General features: G+C 39.6%; 1 protein-coding gene across 1 annotated transcript in view; it reads left to right on the forward strand.

The window, feature by feature from the left end:
- The window catches only part of STARD9 (StAR related lipid transfer domain containing 9), a 170,893-nt gene that overhangs the window by 127,186 nt on the left and 22,574 nt on the right, over positions 1-21,133 (forward strand). Inside the window, exons 22-24 of the mRNA XM_045014653.1 lie at positions 115-302; positions 6,090-6,576; positions 9,338-20,809. Coding sequence (XP_044870588.1) covers positions 115-302; positions 6,090-6,576; positions 9,338-20,809 — 12,147 coding nt within the window. The remainder of the gene's footprint in view (positions 1-114; positions 303-6,089; positions 6,577-9,337; positions 20,810-21,133) is intronic.

Consider the following 21,133-nt stretch of genomic DNA (forward strand, 5'->3'; position numbering starts at 1 on the left):
CACACAAATAGCTTGAATTTTGTCTGATTAAGGATCTAACAAAGAAACGTGTCTTAACAAAAAATTATTTTTTGTTTCTTGGTTTAAAATCATTGTCTACATTTCTAACAGCAGAGAGATAGATTCTGTGCATGAAGAGTACAAGCAGAAGCTGAGAGATCAGGAAGCTTTCCACAGGGAACGCATTCAACAGCAGCAGCTCTACATTGAGGATTTAAAGCAGCAGATCCTGGCAGGACAGATCAAAGCAGAGCGGGAACTAGAATATGACCAGGCACTAATCAACCAGCAGATCAGAGAAAGTGGGTGTCATTCTCTCTTTCTCTCTCACTTCCCTTCTTTTACTGCATTCCTTCATTGCTGTTTTCATTTTTCTCCCCTTTTTACATTTTTGGACCATTGGTGGAGTCTTTGATAGTTAACTAGTTTTCTCCTATAATTGTCCTCCTTATGAGGACAGTTATCAAATTTTTGCTAACAGAGGGCGAAATGGAGTTCATTAGCACCTTGTCTGCAGCACTGGTTTATTAGCTTTGGGGTTCACTGCTGAGTGGTGGAAGTACTACTATTCCTGGGAGGATTCTGTGCTGCTGTGCACTACAGAATTTGCACAGAAATTACTGTTCTGCGGAGAATTTCTTTCCCCCCCAACAGAAATGGACTGCAGAGCTGCTGGCCACCATTAGGGGCTGCTGGACCCTGCAGAGCCCAGCTTGCAGATACAGTAGAAGACACTGCCTGGGGGAAGGGAAGGGAGCTGCAAGGCCAGGCAGCTGCAGTTCCCAGCATGTCCTGAAGGAAGGAGGCAGCATGCAGGAAACTCCACAGAAGCCCAGCACCCAGCATCAGGCTGTTCTCCCTCTTGATCTCTGGGGAGGGCTTTGGCTGGACTCTGAGGAGTTGAGGGTGTGAGTGTCTGGGTGCGGGGCGGGGCATGGCTGGGCTCGGGGGTGGGGGGGTAGGGGGTGCGAGTGTCTAGGCTGAAGGGGAGCCTGTAGCTGGGTTTGACCCACAGCTGGGCTCTGGGTGTAGGAGATGAGAATGTCTGGGTTGTGATGGTGCCCCACGGCTGGGCTCTGACGGGAGGGGATGTGGGTGTCTGGCCCTGTAGCTGGGCTCGGGGTGGGGGTGGGGCAGAGAAACAGGAACTTGGTTGTCAAGGGGTTTCTTTAGCTCTCTGCTCATGGGTTGGTTTGTTTGGGGGTTTTTTTGGTCTGTATTGCTGGCAGGTATTTTGAAATGAATTACCAAAATAATTGAAACTGGCATGCTTATATAGCAGGGGTGGCCAAACTGTGACTCACGAGCCACATGCGACTCTTTTACCATTAAAGTGTGGCTTGCGGAGCCCCCCACACCTCCCCCATTCTCCAGCTACCAGTCCGGGCGGGAGGGGGGAGCTCGGGACCTCTGCCTTCCAGCGCAGTGGTGGGGTAGGGACTTCTGCCCAGCAGGGAGGAGGGGTCTCAGGACTTCAGCCCTACGGGGTGTACCTGCCAGGGCTCGGGGCTTCAGTAGGAGTGAGGCTGAAACCCCAACCCCTGGCTCCCGGCACATGTGCCCCAACTCTCGAACTTCTAAAGATTGACGTATGTGGCTTGGCAGACCAGTAATACGCAGAATTTTAAAATATTGTGTGCAGATTTTATAATTTTTTGGCACAGAATTCCCCCCAGGAGTAATACTACTTGCTTTATGGCATGGAGTTCAATGCCTCTCCTGATACTTATGGTCACTGCTTGTCTTGCATGGCTCTATTTAAGAATTTAACTCAAGTGCCCCTTATGGCAGTGTGGAGTGACTTGGCTATCTGGGCTTTTTTCTTTTTTTAACCGTCTACCTGTTATCTCTTGAATTTATCCTGGAAGTTGCAACCCAAGAAGGCCTTTCAAGGCTGAGATAATTCCTGATGAAAGGCATGTGGGGAGTTGCCCTTTGGAGATACACACCAACACACACTGATGGAACAACTCATGCTTGCAACTGCAGTAAAGATCTGTGGGTGTTATATCCCTGCTCACTTTGCCAGCGGTATCACCTGTAAAATGGCATAGATCATATTCACCCACTCATAGTCAATTTCACTCTCAAACTGATGTTCACAATAAAATGTTATGTGTATAGGCCCATGGCACTGATTGAAATCTTCTGCGAATTCCATGTGAAACCTAAACAATTAAACCAATTAAATACAGAGAGAATCAAAAATGACAAGAGGGACAAACGTGAAAAAGAAGGGAGACAATTTGTTTAAAATCTAGGTCAACACATAATATATAATATGAAATTTACAAGGGACACTCGAGTTTAGGAGTAAGATCATGGCCCTGCTGAAGTAAAAGTGAGTTTTGCCATTGACTTCAGTGGGACCAGAATTTCACCTCGGTTTCAAAAATTTGCTTGATGGCTGCTCTGTACAATAATTCATTTTGTTGGACTCTAAAATTATTAATTTTGACCTTCTCTAAATGTGATTGATGCCTTCCAGCCAAATGCTTTCATATCTTTGTCAGTACTGAGCAAGAAGTGCCTTGCAGTAATTGAAGCAGAGTCTAATTAATTATAGGTTAAAACTGCAACATTAGTGTTACATCATGGTCTCTTCTCTGTCTGTATATTCAAATGGAAACTACAATGGAAGAACTCAGTTTTTTAGGGTCTTAATTTACATGTCTTCAAAGACGGCATGGTGGTCTGTAATCATAGAATCACAGAATATCAGGGTTGGAAGGGACCTCAGGAGGTCATCTAGTCCAACCCCCTGCTCAAAGCAGGACCAATCCCCACACAGATTTTTACCCCAGTTCCCTAAATGGCCCCCTCAAGGATTGAACTCACAACCCTGGGTTTAAGCAGGCCAATGCTCAAACCACTCCCCCCTCCCTACTGCATACATGGCATATAGGCCAGCCTGGGGGAGAGACTGTTACAGGAATGTCACCATTTCTGTTCTGTTCATCAGGTGAAAGAGATTTGTTGACTGGAGAAGGATATTTTACTGATGAAACTGCTCTGAGCGTATCCACAACTATCCCTAAATGACATGGCAATGATGTGGACTGGGAAGAAGCTGGTTGTCGAAGACAGAGTTAGGTTTTCTGGCCTTGTTGACAAATTAGAATAAGCGGTGGTGAAGACAAAAAAAAAGTTGAAAAAGGGTATCTGAAAAACAAAGAGATGGACAAACATTCCTGAGGGGTTTGTAACTCTGAGGTTCTGCTGTATTATCAGATACAAACCGGGTTGTGGTGATCTACCTATTTGTAAACTCCGGGGTTGATTATTGCAATTCATCATATTAGAAATGATGCCACACACCCTGAAATAGCTTCAACTGATACAGAATGCTAAAATCCTGTCTGCTGAATAACACATCAACTGAGTGCTCTGCTTTGGTTCTCCATTGAATACAAAATTCATGATCTCTGTTCTGATATTCAAAGGCCTCTATTGGATTGTCCTCTAGCCACCTGCAAGATTGCCTCTCCCTTTGCAACCATAGACTCATAGGAGTGGAAGGGAACTTGAGAGGTCTTCTAGTCCAGTCCCCTGCACTCAAGGCAGGGCTAAGTATCATCTAGACCATCCCTGATAGGTATTTCTCTAACATGCTCTTAAACATCTCCAATGATGGACATTCCACAGCCTCTCTAGACAATTTATTCCGGTGCTTAAACTCCCTGACAGGAAGTTTTTCCTAATGTCCAATCTAAACTGTCCTTGCTGCAATTGAAGCCCATTGCTTCTTGTCCCATCCTCAGAAGTTAAAGAACAATTTTTCTCCCTCCTCCTTGTAACAACCTTTTATGTACTTGAAAACTTATGTCCCCTCTGTCTTTTCTTCTCTAGACTAAACAAACCCAATGTTTTCAATCTTCCCTCATAGGTCATGTTTAAGGCTATGATTTAGGCATGAGTATTTTTAGTAAAAGTCACAGACAGGTAACGGGCAATAACCAAAAAGTCACAGACAGTGACCTGTCCATGACTTTTACTAAAAATACCCATGCCTAAATCTTAGGTGCTGGGGGCAGGGAGGTTCTCCGGCGGTCGCTGCTGCTCCTGGGGGTGGGGGGTGGGGAGTAGCCTAGGGCCCCGCCACCGCTGCTGCTCCAGGTGGGGGGTGGCTCATGCTTCACAGCCTTAGTCATGTTTTCTAGATCTTTATTCATTTTTGTTGCTCTTCTCTGGACTTTCTCCTATTTGTCCACATCTTTCCTGAAATGCAATGCCCAGAACTGGACACAGTATTCCAGCTGTGGCCTAATCAGCGGAGAGTAGAATGGAAGAATTACTTGTCTTGCTTACAACATTCCTGCTAATACATCCCAGAATGATGTTTGCTTTTTTTGCAACAATGTTACACTGTTGACTCATATTTATCTTGTGGTCCACTATGACCCCCAGATCCCTCTCTGCCGTACTCCTTCCTAGGCAGTCATTTCCCATCTTGTATGTGTGTGACTGATTGTTCCTTCCTGCATTTGTCCTTATTGAATTTCATCCTATTTACTTCAGACCATTTCTCCAGTTTGTCCAGATCATTTTGAATTTTAATCCTATCCTAAAAGCACTTGCAACCCCTCCCAGCTTCGTATCCTCCACAGACTTTGTAAGTGTATTCTCTGTGCCATTATCTAAATCACTGATGAAGATATTGAACAGAACCGGACCCAGAACTGATCCCTGCGGACGTCTCATGACAGTTACGTTCCACGGGGACAATGCACAGGAGACAGAACTTTCAGATCTGGAACTAGTTTATGGAACTCATAAAAGATAAGAATGACCGTGGAACTAACCACTTTCAGAGCTGAATGCAAAATCCATTTTATTGACTTAGCTTTCCCTCGCTTTAGATGCACATACACATCAGCATAAATGAGCAAAACAATGTAATACATACATTAATTAAGTTGTTTCTGCTACAGGTTGGGAAAGAAGAAAGGGGAATATAGAGAACTATTATTATCTCTATTTTTAAATACTTTCAAAGCACTCAAATATTATGGGGATATGGACTATAGATAGAGGAGCTAGAGATTTAGGTTGTTTAAATGCATATATTTTCAATGGAGTCATTAAAAATCCAGGAAATTACTAGTTAAGACAAGTTAAGACAAGTCAACATGTAAGCAAAACTCAATTCCCATATCTTACTAGCCAAAATGTAACACCCAAATGCTTTGATGGGCACCCTGGCTCCAGAACACACTGCCTTTCAGTTCCATCATAGATCTACCCACAATGCACATTTTCAGTTCCTTAAAATCACACATACAAACCATAATCTGATCTCAGAAATTTTGGTAGAAGTATAGGAAGTTTCTTCCATTTTGAAAGACAGTACTGTTGGAGACATACACATTAAATGAGGAATACCAGTAGAACTTGGTAACACCTCTCAAACCAGCAGGAAACGTTAAGTGTATCCACTGCATTTTAAGGTCGAAGTTTGAATGATTTTTTAGGAATCAGATGTGTAGATGCTTATCCATATAGAAGTTACTTGCCATTGCAACTTCTTGCTAGAGAAACCTTATCCCATCAACTCCCTTAGTTTTAAAACCAACTCCACCACTGATGCAGCATACTTGTACTCAGCTTTCCAGGTCTTATCCCAGATGGAGGTCTCTCCATTACTAATACAGCACAATGCTGCCACTAGAGGGTATGTGACATATCCACTTTCTCTAGATTCATTGGATCATGAGTATCCTCCATTGGTATCCAGCAAGTACAAATCAGAGAATGCCTTTTGTCTGGCTGCCTGTTTCTGCCTTTAATCTGGCTACTTGCTTCTGTCCCATCTGTGTACCATTTAGACTTCACATCCTCTACCTTAGAGAAGGAAGGGATCTTAGAATTAAGAAAAGCAGTGGGGGTAGGCCAACAATATACTGAAGCAGAACAGAAGAGATATCTGATAGCAGCCATTTAAAATATCCTGGTCTGGTTTAAATAATTCATATGAAGTCTTAATGTATAATTGATTACACACTTCAGGTGGGTCTTTGCTGCTGATTGAAATTAGGAACAGGATAATAATGACATTTTCTAATATTTTTCTTTTATGATTTTGCTTATAGACCAACAGTGGCTTATTAATGAGAAGAAACGACTGGCTTCCCTCCAGCCGCAGCAGAGGGAGTTTGCTGTACAGACAGAGTCTAAGTCATATGCAGAAGCTGAAGTGCAGAATACTGTGGATTTGGAGATCTGTCCTTCCCTGGTAGAGCAGAACAGGAAGAGATTGGTACAGCTGGAGCTTTTGCGGAGATACTCTTTAAAGAAAGCAGAAAGAAACATAGGGCGGAAAAAGGTCAAGTTCCAGTTGGAAAGGATTGTCAAGAAGCAAAAATTACTGGAAGCCAAGAGAAACCTAGAGCAGCTAGAGGCCAGCTACTGGCTCAGTGAGGATAACCTGAAACAGTCCCAAGTCCTGAACCAAAATACCACAATTACCTCCTGGGATTACAAGTTGCAAAGGAGAAGGAAGTCATTGGGTTCAAGTTCCTTGCAACACAGAAGGCATTCTTTTTGTAATCTTTATCCACCACATGTACCCATTTACAGGTAAGTAAACTTTTATAGAATTTTCCATATTTGTTCCACGTTTAAGAAATATTTGCTGCCCTAGTATCAGATAATGTACTAAAAACATTTTTATAAGGGTATATTAACCCTAACTTTGTATAAGTCAAAACCCTGTTCCGTCTTATAAAAGCAGTTGCACCACTATCACTTCCCTTTAAGTCTCCAGACTTATTTTATGACACATTTTCAAGCGGTTTGTCCTTGCTTTCAAGGCACTGCACCCCGCCTAAATCTTTGACCTAATTTCCTTGCACATCGCCCCTGCCTCCAGGGCTGCCCAGGGGGGGGGGAAGTCAGGCAATTTGCCCCAGCCCCCCACAAACTATATTCTATAGTATTGCAACTTTTTTTTATGGAAGGGGCCCCCGAAATTGCTTTGCCCCAGGCCCCCTGAGTCCTCTGGGCAGCCCTGCCTGCTTCCTTGATACCCCTTTCACTGGCTCTCACACATGCCTCTGCACCTTTTTCATACGTTTGGAATCCCTTTCCTGGACGCTTGGTCAGAACTCCATTTTTGCCTGATTCAAACCACTCCTAAAAACTCACTTCTGCAGTGTCACCTTAAAAGATAATCAAGGGTACCCTTAACCACTCCCTACACACCCACAACATTTGAACCACCAAAATGTATATATGCTTAAGTTGATTAATCACAGTTAACTAACGCGATTAACTCAAAAAAATTAATCTTGATTTAAATAATTTATCGTGATTAATCACAGTTTTAATTGCACTATTAAACAATAGAATACCAATTGAAATGTATTAAATATTTTGGATGTTTTTCTACATATTCATATATATTATATTCTGTGTTCTAATTGAAATCAGTGTATATTATTTTTTTTACAAATATTTGCACTGTAAAAATGATGAGTATTTTTCAATTCATCTCATACAAGTACTGTAGTGCAATCTCTTTGTCGTGAAAGTGCAATTTACAAATATAGAATTTTTTTGTTGCATAACTGCACTCAAAAACAAAACAATGTAAAACTTCAGGGTCTACAAATCGACTCAGTCCTACTTGTTGTTCAGCCAATCGCTAAGACAAACAAGTTTGTTTACATTTACAGGAGATAATACTGCCCTCTTCTTATTTACAATGTTTCCAGAAAGTGAGAACAGGTATTCAGCATTGCAAGGTATTTATGTGCCAGATATGCTAAACATTGGTATGCCCCTTCATGCTTTGGCCACCATTCCAGGGGACATACTTCATGCTGATGACACTCGTTAAAAAAATGTGTTAATTAAATTTGTGACTGAACTCCTTAGGAGAGAATTTTATGTCGCCTGCTCAGTTTTTACCTGCATTCTGCCATATATTTCATGTTATAGCAGTCTTGGAGGATGACCCAGCACATGTTCATTTTAAGAACACTTTCGCTGTAGATTTGACAAAATGCTAAGAAGGTACCAATGTGAGATTTCCAAAGATAGCTACCGCACTCAACCCAAGGTTTAAGAATCTGAAGTGCCTTCCAAAATCTGAGAGGGATGAGGTGTGGAGCTTTCTTTCAGAAGTCTTAAAAGAGCAACACTCCAATGCGGAAACTACAGAACCCGAACCACCAAAAAGGAAAATCAACCTTCTACCGGTGGCATCTGACTCAGATAATGAAAATGAACATGTGTCGGTCCGCAGTGCTTTGGATTGTTATCGAGCAGAACCTGTCATCAGCATGGACACTTTTCCCTTGGAATGGTGGTTGAAGCATGAAGGGACATATGAATCTTTAGTGCATCTGGCACGTAAATATCTCCCGACGCCAGCATCTATAGAGCCTGAGAATACCTGTTTTCAGTTTCAGATGACACAGTAAACAAGAAGCGGGCAGCATTATCTCCTGCAAATGTAAACAAACTTGTTTGTCTGAGCGATTGGCTGAACAAGAAGTAGGACTGAGTGGACTTGCAGGCTCTAAAGTTTTACATTGTTTTATGTTTGAAAGCAGTTGTTTTCTTGTTTTGTTTTGTTTTTACACATAATTCTACATTTGTAAGTTCAACTTTCATGATAGAGATTGCACTACAGTACTTGTATTAGGTGAATTAAAAAATACTATTTCTTCTGGGGTTTTTTACAGTGCAAGTACTTCTAATCAAAAATATAGAGTGAGCATTATACACTTTGTATTGTGTTGTAATTGAAATCAATATATTTGAAAATGTAGAACACATCAAAAAATATGTAAATAAATGGTATTCTATTGTTTAACAGTGCGATTAATCGCGATTAATTATTTTAATCACTTGACAGCCCTAATATATACATATGCAATCTGATTGTACATATAACCCTGCATCATTCCCTTTTCCTTGATATTTTTAACTTGATTGAGAAGTCTCTCACTAGACTGTATGCTCTAGAGTACAGGGACTTGTCTTCTGTTTGTTTTCCTATGAAGCACCCAGCACTCTTGTGGGCATTCTGAAACAGCATTGCTTTTTGCCTATCACTGACTAAAGTGCTGTATCTGGCTCAGATTTTGAAGCTGGCCATCCATTACTAAATTAGCTGAGAATCTCCTCAGAGAGCTCTCTTAAATTTGGGAACTGCAGGGTAAGGGTAGGGGGCATGACTAGACTTGTATTAAGTGGATTTCAGTGAATCAGGGCTATAGTGTGATTAATAGTGATTACAGCCACTGAGTCTCCATGGGCCAAGGACATTATACTTATATAGTCACGCAGTGTATGAAAGCCTCTGATTTTTTGTCTTGGATTATTTTCACAGCTCTTTCCTGAAGAGGGAGACCACCTCTGAATTATCTACCTCACCAAATACCTATAAATGCCATAAAGGCAATGCACCACGGAAAACGCTGTCTCTAGAATATCTACCCAGAACAATTAAAGACAATTCCAGGAGAGATGACCATAATGATGAGAGGTATAGGTCCTTCGCAACACAGAGACAGCTAACTAAAAAACAAAAGACATCACTGTTTGGAAATGAAAAAGGAGCAGAAAAAGACTGTAGTGATTCAGTTATCACATTACATATCAACAAAGATAATAAAAAAATGGAAAAATTAGATGATAGACTAGTACAAACTGAACCTCAAAGCCAGACCTCTAAGAACCTCTCTCCCGATCAGCTTAAGAAGAAAGGTGAACTTGAAACCTTTATTACAGGGACACAAGTGACCAAAGTGAAAGTATTAGGAGATTCAAGTCAGCCTACTGGGAGACAGCTAGAAGAAAGTGAAGCCCAGGCATCTCATAAAAAGTCTAGAATGGATTTAAGAGGAGACCGCCAAGATTCACTTCCAGAAAGCTTTACTAAGGAAGTGAAAAAATCAATAGTGCGTGGAAAGCCACCATCAGGTTATCTAAGTCAAACAGCAAGGAACTTGAAAAGAGAGCCAAAGTCATCCTTGCCAAGTCATGATAGGCAGTTAGTGGAAAAGCAGGAGTTTCTGATGACAGCTACTTCAGTAGGGAACCTTAATAAGATAAACATCCAGACACCACTCCGTTACATTGAAAAAAAATGGCACAGTGCTGAGGTGTTGAGTGTTGGAATCTCAAAAACAGCCACAGATCTGCTAGGGAACTGGCAAGAGGATGATGAAAATGACTTTTCTGACACTGATAGTTCCTACTCTGTGGATTCTCTCTCCTGTGCTTATGCAAAAGCCTTGACCGAGCAACTGAAACAGGAAGATTCAGACAGGAATAAATGTATCACCAACCCAGAAGATTCCGAAAGTGATGATAGTCAGATGTCTCAAGACTCTCTGATAGAAAAAGAAAATAAAGCCAAAAAACGAAGTAAAAAACGTTTTCACAAATTAGTGGTTCACCAAGAGCCAGTTAAGATTTACAAAGGCAGATATGATCACCATATCTCACCTTTGGTGACCTCATCCACATCACGCAGTGGATTGGCAAAGACTGAAAGAAGCTTTTCTCTGGATAGCTTAGCTGATGGAGAAGAGGTGTTAGCAGAAGATCTGGTAGAAGAATCCAAATCTGATTCATCTGATGAAGTGCCTGCAGAGATATTTTGGAGGCTGCAGAGTCCTAGGTCCCCAGCCATACAGACTGAGGAATACCAGAAGCCTGGAGCCTGTGACAAAGATGTAAAAGGAACAAATTATGATCTAAAACAGAGCAGTTCTTTTTATCTGGATACTCAAACACAGTCCATTTGCAATAACACTTGCAAACAGCCATTGAAAGAGATGAAGGTTTGTTTTCTAGAGCAAGAAGGTTCTGTTGATCAAAGACTTAATTCTACAGGTGGAAACTCTTTGACACTCACTGATGCTTTGTCTTCATATGACTCAAAAAGTGAAATCAGCAGCCCCAGAATAGCTGTACCTTCTTTTCATAAAAATTTACAATTTCGTGGTGCTCATCTGAGCAAGCTGGAATGTTGGCTGAAGAAAGATGACCTAAAGCAGTCTGCTGCTGAAGTATCTTTTGTCTCTGGCTATAAGCAGTTACATAGTATTTCTCATTTATCACATGGCGTAAATGAGATAAACGCAACTTTCTCCTCTGATGGATCAGAAATACCATTACCAGAAACAACACATTTTGAGATAGATGAAAACAAAGTTCCTGAGAGTGGATCTTTATTAAGTAAGATGGTCAAAGAAAATGCAAATTCTGATGAAAATTCTGTCTTAGAATCTCAAGATGTTAGGTCATTGTTTGTCAGTTCAATAGGACCGAGCACTTCATGTGTTCCCATTTCAACATTTTCAGCAAAATGTGGTTATTATGAAGATGTCAAGTCAGTTCATCCTAAACACAAACAGCTTACTGTATCATCTACTTATGGATCCACTGTTGAACACACACAACAGTATAGCTGTTTGAAAAAAACCTCCATGACAGATTGTTTGTTACCAGTATCTGGAAAAGAAGAGGGCTCTCTCCCCATAATTTATCCTGAACTGCCCAAGGATCAGGATTCTAAAAAAATATCATTAATTTCAACACCATCTCCATATGTTTTACAGCAGAGAAATGATCATGGAGATTCTGATTTAGAAGATAACTTCTTTAGAACTATTGAAAAAGCTGACATGGGTAATGAGTGTGATAATTTGATAACGGAATCAAAAACAATAGATTCAAACACTAGAGATGCATCTGTCAATGCAGCTACCAGTGGATTGTCTAAAGGGCTGTCTCCTGATACAGCTTCAATACCCACAGTAGGAACATCTTCAGAAAAACAGGGAATATATGAAAAATATGGCCAGCTCTTTGCAAAAGAGGGAACATCAACATCCCGTGATGAGGGTTTCTTTCTCAGTGACCTGTCAAACAAGAATAGGAATACTGGTATAAAAAAAAGTTATACACTTCAGACTTCTGTTGAACAAGGAGAAAATTCTGCTGGTAAAGTAGGTCTACTCAGTTACAGGGGGAATAATTTTGAATCTCTGCAGAAGATGGATTACCAACAGTTGTCTGCAGGAGAAATAACCATAGACAAAGATTTTTCTTCTGAAAGAAAACCCTGTCACAGTGGTCCTGCAACCTTTCCCCAGGATGCTAGTTATGACCAATTCACAATATCAATAGACACTTTTCAGAAAGAGTTGGTCTGTAATACAAGTAGAGATATCCTAATTGAAACTGCCTTGGAGGCCCCTTCATTCAGAGATACTGAAGAATATGAACAAAAGGAAGAAAATCCGTGTTCACAAAATAATTGTGAAATTCAAAGGAAATTTGTTTTAAAGAATGATTTTCTTGAAAGTTTACAGGCTGACAATCCTGAAAGTTGCTTATCCCTACAGGTTTTGGGAAACACCACATTATGTCCTGAGCCTATAAGAAAAGAAAGCAGAGAAAGTAAAGAAAAACATAATTTGAGTTCTCACCCTGTAGGCCAGGAAAGGTCTTCATCCAAATATAGAAATTTGGTGGTAGATGAATTAAGATACCTTAATGTGAATTTAAATGGAAAAAACACTGCGCTCTCAACTGCAGGTACTTGTGAAATTAGAGATGAATCCACCTCACAGTCCAACTCAAATGAATTTTACTATGACACAGCAAAAACTAATCTTTTCCTACTTGCTTCTGAAACTGAGAAATATAATACACAAATGCAGGATCTTACAGCGATTAATGACATTTGTGATACCAGATCTAATCTCAGTATAGAAAACAATGTTGAAAAAAGTTGTTGTTCTGGAACTAATTCTAATTGCCTCTGCACAATGTGCTGCTTAAAATCTAAAGAGCAGAAAAACAATATGTATAAAAAGGCTGAAGGTCCTGTGGGATATGATGCAGCCGTTCTCTCTGATGATACCCAGACCAAGAACAAATCCTTTCCTGAATCCAGAGAAGAGAGTGAATCTGCTTTTTCTTGTATGGTTCGTAGTGAAAGTGATTTCTCAGGAGAGGTTTTGTTTGTTGGAGGAACCAGTAATTATGTAAAAACAAACTCTGGAAAAGTGCTTGAACACAATACAGTTATATCAGACACTGCTTTCCAAGAAGGGAGTCCAAGTGTGAATAACAAATCTGAATGCACAAAGAAGGCAGCTGATCCTGAAGATGAAATTATCCTGGAAGAGACTCTGGTTCCCTATCAGAGTAAAAAAGTAAACACCACTGAAGAAATTGCTAAACTGGTTAACAGTGTCATCAAGTTGGAAAGCAATATTTTGGAAATTAAAGCTAGACAGACTGAAACGGAACATAACTACTCTGTAGTTGAAGCCCAATGTGATATTGGAGAAAGGAGCAGAAATAATTTGGAAAACAGTAGTCTGGTTCAGAGATCAAAAGAGCCCAGTGATCTTGTGGCTTGCAAAGATCACCATGAGTTTTACAAAAAGCTGCACACAACAGTACTGCGTGAAGAGGCAGAGAAAGAAGAATCAGGTGTATATAGTGGTGGTGGTGTAGGACACACTGATGAATCAAAAACAGAGGAGATTTCTGACAGCTGCATTCAGACAAGTAGCTTTCATGAAAATAAAAGGAAAGCAAACATGAAAATAAATTATTGTTCAACAGAGACTGAAGCTGCTTCTAAAAGCATTCCTTCATCAGTGTGTTCCAGCTCATCAGATTTCTCTGAGAATACTATAGGCTTCCTTGATACTTATGAGGAGTTGAAGCAGACTAACAGAATAATAGAAAATGTGTTGAATACTAAAAGTATAGCCAGAACAATACCAGGTAGTTGTGGAGAAGAGAACTCTTTAGAAAATGGTGAAAAGGAACAAAAAAATGCTTCTAGTGATACAAGTGAAATTTGTATAACAGACTGCTTGGTGATGGCCCATGAGAACTTTTTTCAAGAAAACAGAGTTGATGGAAGCATAACTAACTCCAAAATGATTGGGAGTGAGGAACAAACTAACGTAAAAGACCATGAGATGTTGGTTAGCACAGGGAGAAGTGAACTGCACACAAATTTAAATGTTTCATTTATGCAAGAGATTCCAGCTCTAGATCAGATGTATTCTGACAGAGACAACAGTGAAAAATTTATAATTGAATCTGAGGTCCCAGAAAGATACTTTACAGCTTCCAACCTAGAAGAACAAGATGTTTTGTCAGTTGATACTTCAGGGTTAACAGGAGGTAGCCATGATGCAATTGAAAAGAAGGGCAAGACAGGTATAATGAATAAATTGGTGGAGGACATCAATAACTGTGACAGTTCAGCTGATGATAGTGCAGTAACTGAGAAAAATGTAATCAGAGGAAAATCTGGAAGACTTATTAAAGAGAATAGCCATACAGATAAGAGTTCTTATACCGACTACACCGACTATGGGGTGTCTGAAGATTTGGATGTAAATTTTATTGGAAACAGACCTGATAATTTTGAGTCTGATCCAATGCGCTTCATAGCACAAGAGAAGGAGAAAACACATCAGATAAATCTGGTACAAATGGCTAAAGCAGATGTAATAAATAAAAGTTTGAAAACATATAATACGTCTGTTTTTAGAACAGATAAAGAAAGGAAGGCTTTCAAAGAAAACATTGAGAGTAGAGAACTGACTGCTTCACAAAATCAAAATGAAGTTCCACCTGAAAACAAAGGCAGCCACCAACTGACAAATAATAAATTAAATGAGATCTTAAAAGAAAGTCATTGGGTATCTAAAGATTGTTCTAGAAATGATGCCAAAGTTTCCTCAGTACCTAATAAACAACCGCTTACCCCAGAAACTATAAAGTCTTCTGAAGAAACTCAACAGTGTTTGCTTAAAGTCTTTCCATGTCAGTCTGTAAATCATCCTTTATATTTTGGAATAAATAACAGCACAGAAGTTGTGCAGAATGATCCCACTGTATTAAGAGGACATGTAAAGTCATTTAATAGCAATGCTGGTACGGGAGTTGTTCTTCCTTATTATGAAACATTAATGGAGAACGATGTGCATGTTGGAGCACCCAGTACGCTTAACAAAGAGAGAAGAGATGAATCATTGTCTGATAAAATGCAAAATAAAGACCGTGATTTTCTGCAAACGATGATCATGCAGAATAAGCAGAAGGAAGGACACTTTGTATTAAACAACACATCTAATTATGCTGTATCTGGGCAATTTCCTGATAGGGATGACATAAATTCAACTTCCTCTATTGCAGAGTGTCATGAATCCATAATTGTTACATCTACTCAAGGTGCAAGAAATAATTCAGTTTCCCTGGGAAGGTTAGATTCTCCTGAAGATATAATTCAAAATGTGAGCAATTCTGACGCAGAGCACAGCACAGGCTTAAGTGTGGGAGGAAAATCAAAAGTTCGTTTTAATTCCTTAGATGATATAGTTCAAGAAGGAAGTATGGCTGCATCAATGGCTGTGTCTGGTCCACAGACTTCCGATAATGAAAATCTGCTTTCCTCTTCAATGTTGAAAGATAATGCTATGAGAGAGAAAAGAAAGCAATCACTACCAGAGGTCTGTTCTCAGAAAGCTTTTCAAAATATTAATATAAGTCAGAAAGAATTAGCACAATGCAATCAGACAGAGAAATGTTCAGCTGCAGACTATATTAAAACAGACTGTAGAAGTAATAGTGAAAGGATTCCTGATGTATTTGGATATCAAACTGAACCCAGTGAGATTCAGGCATATGGGGCTTCTAGAGATCTTTGTGTGGGATATCCAGACAACTCTGCAGTTGCTTCTGAGACCCTTTTAGAAAGTATTAATCAACCCTTGTGGAAAAATGCTCATTATGATGAACACTCTGCAAGATATAATATGAATTCTTGTGTTTCTAAATATTCTGCTGGTCTGCTGAAGAATAGCCCTGCTACACTTCCAAATGTGTTGGTAGACAGCAGAGAATGTAAAATTGATGCTGTTTGTTTTGGAAAAACAAAATACTTTGAAAGTGAATCAGTAGATTTGGATGTGCCTATACTTGTTTCTGATGATCTCTCTGTAAATCAGAAAGATGATGAAAGCAAAATTTGTTCTGCAGTTGGAGAGAGAGAGAGAACAGACACACAGCATGATGAAATCACTAAAGAGGTAGTTGGAGTAGATCAAAAGCAAGAACAAAGTCAAGATTCTTTCCAGATTTGCCATGGTATAAAAGAAAAAAATTTGTGTTTATACCCAGAAGACTATATTGGTAGCTCTGGTATGAAACTACCAGAGAAGAGCTTGCTTACATATCAAAGTCTTGAAAAAATTAGCAATAAGGAAACAAAATCTCTTACCTTATGCACTGTGGAAGATGTTCCAGCTTATTCAACATTTAAAAGTTCCAACAATCTTAGTACATTTGAAACCTCTAATTTGCCAGAAGACTCAAAATCTTTGAAATTTAGGCATCTTGATGACTCATTGCAAGACATTTCGTTGATTGACCGGTTGTCATCTACTTTTACAAATCCTCATTCTCTACAAGAAAGACAAGAGAGAGAGTTTCCTCGAGCATTTCCAAAAGTTTCTTACCCATCATTAAAAATGTTTTCAGAATATCCTCTTACTGCTGACCTTGGTTACAATGAAACTAGCAGATATGATGTTTCACATACAACTACTTCAAACTGTTCTGCATTTGATATAGTACAAATGCAAGAGAGTCAATCTGATGATGCTGTGATATTTGACCAGCAGCCATCTGCTTCAACAAGTATTGTACTTTCTCTTACAAATGAAAAGGGACATCTCCCAATAGCTGATACAAAATCTACCTCTCAAGGATATCCTGCTGAAGATGGAAAATCAATACATAAAAGTAACTCTGAACAACTCAACAATGAAACAGAAGTTGATAAACAACCCTGGGATAAAGTTTCGCTACAACAAGCATTTTTAGAAAACTTAAGGAAAGTAGAAGATGGTGTTTCTATGTCGTCATCTTTAGCTGTTGGGGATGCTAGAAGAGCAACTCTTAATAAACAAGAAAATATGAGAGAGAGAATTAGCAGAAATGAGAAGGAATTGCATTCAAACATGGAGAAGGTACTTCCTGCAACAGACAGAAAGCAGAGAAGAACATTTTTAAGAAAAGATCCTGTTGAAAATCAAACCATAGCGCCATCAGTTTTTGCCAATGAGTTAATGGACCCACAAATTACAATATCGCAAAACCCATGTTCAGGAAACATTAGTGTGGATTCCAGGTACATGTACAATTTGTACGGGGGAGTATGTCCCACAGATAACAATGCTGCTGATCCCAAAGAAACATATCACACTGCCTCAAATTTTGAAATAAATTCATGTGCAGATTTACAAGACAATTGGCAGGTTGGGCATGCCACGGAAAAAGATCAAAGTAGAGCAAATGTAAGCAGTGGAAAAGATATGGTACATTGCAAAAATAATGCATGTTCAAATGTTGATAGTCCTGACAATTTTCAGATAGTGGCAGATAATATAATGAAGATTAAGCGAAAGACTTCAAAATCAGAAAAGCAAAATCTTTCTGTCATGAAAAATGAGAATATGTCCTTCAAAATTTTACCAGAAAACAGTTGTTTGCCTCCACAGGAACCCAAGCTGGTATTACTTAGGAATGAAAAATCATACTTTACTGCACAAAATACAAAGCATTGCAAACAAGATGAACAAAGAAATTGTTTACAGAATCACATATTGTCAGCCCCAGCTATATCTGCAATCTCTGATCTTGAATATACTTCAGAAGTTTCGTCTAAGGCACATCTTTCTTTGTATCCTGCCTCTAAATCTTTACAAGAATTGAATATGAGTGTTGAGCCTCCATCTCCAACTGAAGATGATCTTCATGGAATTGAAAGATTTTCAAAATTGGAGTCAGATAATTTCATACTGGCTAAATATAAGCCTAGATTGCAGCAGAGATTGGTACAAACTCAGAGACTTGCTAATTATGATCTAAAAAGCTCACAAAATTATGGGGAAAGAAGCCGAGGCAGCAACTCCTTAGAGCCCTCTGCTATTCACTATTCAACTGCTTTGGCACATAGAGCTGGTCGTTCCATGGATATAGAAGCAAAAAAACATTCAAATAATACTTCTTTACCACAGTGCAATGAAGAGACAATTGAAGAATTGAGAGATCAACCAGAAGAAACAGATTTATTTTTACAGGACAATAAAGATGCAATGCATTTTAGTTCAAGTGATATCAATCCATACATTCATCCATGGCAGCAAGATGGACTCTGCAAGATTGGTTGGAAGCAATATGTTTTTGGTAGTGCAAGTGATGTCTCTTGCAGTCAGCCTCCTCTAAGCCTGGATAATCATAAGGTTATGAGATGCTCCAGTGTGGATAATGGACTGAACTCTCAAAACTCCCCTTTTCACTCTCATCTCAGTTCTTATGCTAATGCAAAAGTACTATCAAGCACTTTAAGCAGCATTGAAGACCCCCAAGGATGGGATGATGCGAGACAGGGCTTTGAATCTACATATTCAAGTGACAACAGCAAGCATTATGTAAATGTATCCAGTGAGATACTTCAAACAAACCCCAAAAGCAGAATTTCAAAATTTGAGAATCCTTCTGAGCAACCTGGAAACACTTCCATGCAAGTTGATGAAATTGTACTCCTCTACCCTTCTGAGTCAGAAACAGCCTCCAAAAAAACACAAGGCATTACTTGTGAGCAGGGAACACAAACAATGGCTACAGGAAGGTATAAAAGACAGAAAAGGCACCGGAGAAGTTATACAGATGTTTCTGCAAGAAAACAAGACGCAAGTAGGAGTTCATTTCAGCGACCTTCTTCTTGGGCGAGCATGCAGAATCTGTCCATGCACCTATCGCAGCTTCTTCATAACACTTCCGAGCTGCTGGGAAACCTCTCCCAACAGAATGTTCTAGATAACGAGCAGAGTGCCAAAATCAATCAAAGAGGAATTGCTGAAGAGATTGCAAGGGCTGCTATGTCAGACAGTTGTACTCAAACTACAGGAGATGTAGGCATTCAAGCTGATATTTCAGAACATCCACAAAGCAAAAACAAAGAAAATCTATTGCAGGCAAAAATTAAAAATGAATTGATGAAAACTCAGGAAGTGAATGTGATTGTGAAAGTGGTAGGTTCAGATACTGTATGTAGGTCTCAGGAAAAGAAAGATGTAGGTCTGACTATTCAAGCGAGAACTCCAGAAAGCATTGAAATGAGAATGCAGAGCATGCCTGACTTCAATGACTCTGCTGCTAATATTTTGGGAGATTCCTTTATGCATCTGCCTTCGTTAGCCAGAGCCTCCACTCCTATCTTAGATTTTCAGAAACCACCATTCAGCGCACAGCAGAATGTTGCTTTTGGCAGTCCCAGAGTTTCTCCTGTTGTATCATCTTCACTGAGTTCAGGACAAGATGAATCTCCATGCACAGTAGTTAGCAGCTCTACTTCTAGTACGTCTCAATCTCCAGCACATTACACTCAGGATAAGAGAACTGTTGATGAATCTGATATTGCAGTAGAAAGGAAGCTATGTTATAAAAACACCTTATTAGTTGACAGAGCCTCTTCTCCTATTCTGACACTTAGTGCAAACCCAAGCAACCAGGTTACCTGTAGCAAGTCCATTTGTTCTATCAAGGGATCTGTGGAACATCCTCTTGATACTTCAAGTTTGCTTAGTAATCAAAAAAAGCAAGGATCACGTTCATGTTCTGGCTTTGGCACCTTGGAGCCTCATGTAGACAATTCTTCACAAACAGAAACAGACAATGAATCTACCACTTCTAGAAATAGCAAGGAAGTGAGCAAGAAATCCGGAAGTTTCTCAGATAAGAACACAGCTAAAGAGTTCTTAGGAATAGGTGTTTCAAAAGAATTGAAGGAAAACCACAGATTCACTGTTGACGCGCACACTACAATTCGTGCAAAAAGACTGTATCATTCAAGTAGTACTTTAGAGGTTTCTGGCCATGGGGAATATTTAGTTGATGATCTCAAAGAGCATGTTCCAATGGAACGTTCACTACATTGTATGTATGTCACCAGAAGAGGAAGAGGCTCTTCAGGAAGAATCAGATATGACAAAACCAGTGGAAGTTCTGATGCCTCTTTGATTAAAAACCACTCTCAGGCTTCTTTTGTTGAGGAATGTAGTCATTCCCCTCCAAATTCTGACTTGCTTTTTAATCAAGAAATTAGCACGTGTTGGTCAAGCAAGACAAATGCTGATGGATCTCCAGAACATCAGATAGAAGCCTCTTCTGCACAGTTCCACCATTCCTTTTGGAAAAATCAAAATAGCTGCCCTTTTCCACTTTCTAAAATGAGTGACATGCATGTACCCCTTCAAGATGACGATGCAGCATCGGCTTCTGCAAGTGAATGTAATACTGAAATTCTACTAAACGAGAATGCCTCCTTAGTGAAGACACACAGGCCACGAAGCTATAGTCTTCGTGACTTGCCCCTACACAATAAATTTATCAACTGGTGTGGAGTGAAGGGCAGTCCTCCATCCTCAGTAATTAGCTTGACTGGCAGTGCTGCTGATTTACAAAATCAAATGGAAAAGAAGCCAGTCAGCAAACAAGGAACTGAAACAGAAGGGAAATCCCAGCCTTGGGAAAGTAGAACAAGAGAAATTGAGAGACTTCGAAGAGAGCGTGCCCAGATTATGTCTGGCATACATCTGGATATGAAGCAGCACCCTCTTACTGTAGAGCTCACTGAAGCAAAGCTGAATTATGGAATTGGGGAAACAGATGCACTGCTGAGAATTCTTCAGAATGGAACAGGGGAGGATCTGAGTTCAGTTCCCATAAAGCAGCAACTTTATGAAAGGTAAATTACTTAAAATAGTTTTGTGTGGAATCTCATGCATTTTAAATACACTTTAATAATAAACATAACAAGTGTTAAATATTCAGTTTATTAAGAGATCTTAACTGGAGAAAATTTGTGTGAACAAGCGTAACATTAAGATTTTCTTACTTGTAGTAAATGATAATTAAGAACAAGGCTTTTGCTGTAATAATGGAAATGGGAAGAAGTACAAGCTACAGATTATTCAGGTCTAACGTCCTCCTTCTACTAAGTTAACCAAAATCATTAGCAGCTGTGAAAATCACACGCACATATCTGTGCACTGTGAGCCATCGGAGTAGG

The sequence above is a fragment of the Mauremys mutica genome, chromosome 4, assembly GCF_020497125.1.
Source record: "Mauremys mutica isolate MM-2020 ecotype Southern chromosome 4, ASM2049712v1, whole genome shotgun sequence".
In the NCBI taxonomy this organism is placed as follows: Eukaryota; Metazoa; Chordata; order Testudines; family Geoemydidae; genus Mauremys; species Mauremys mutica.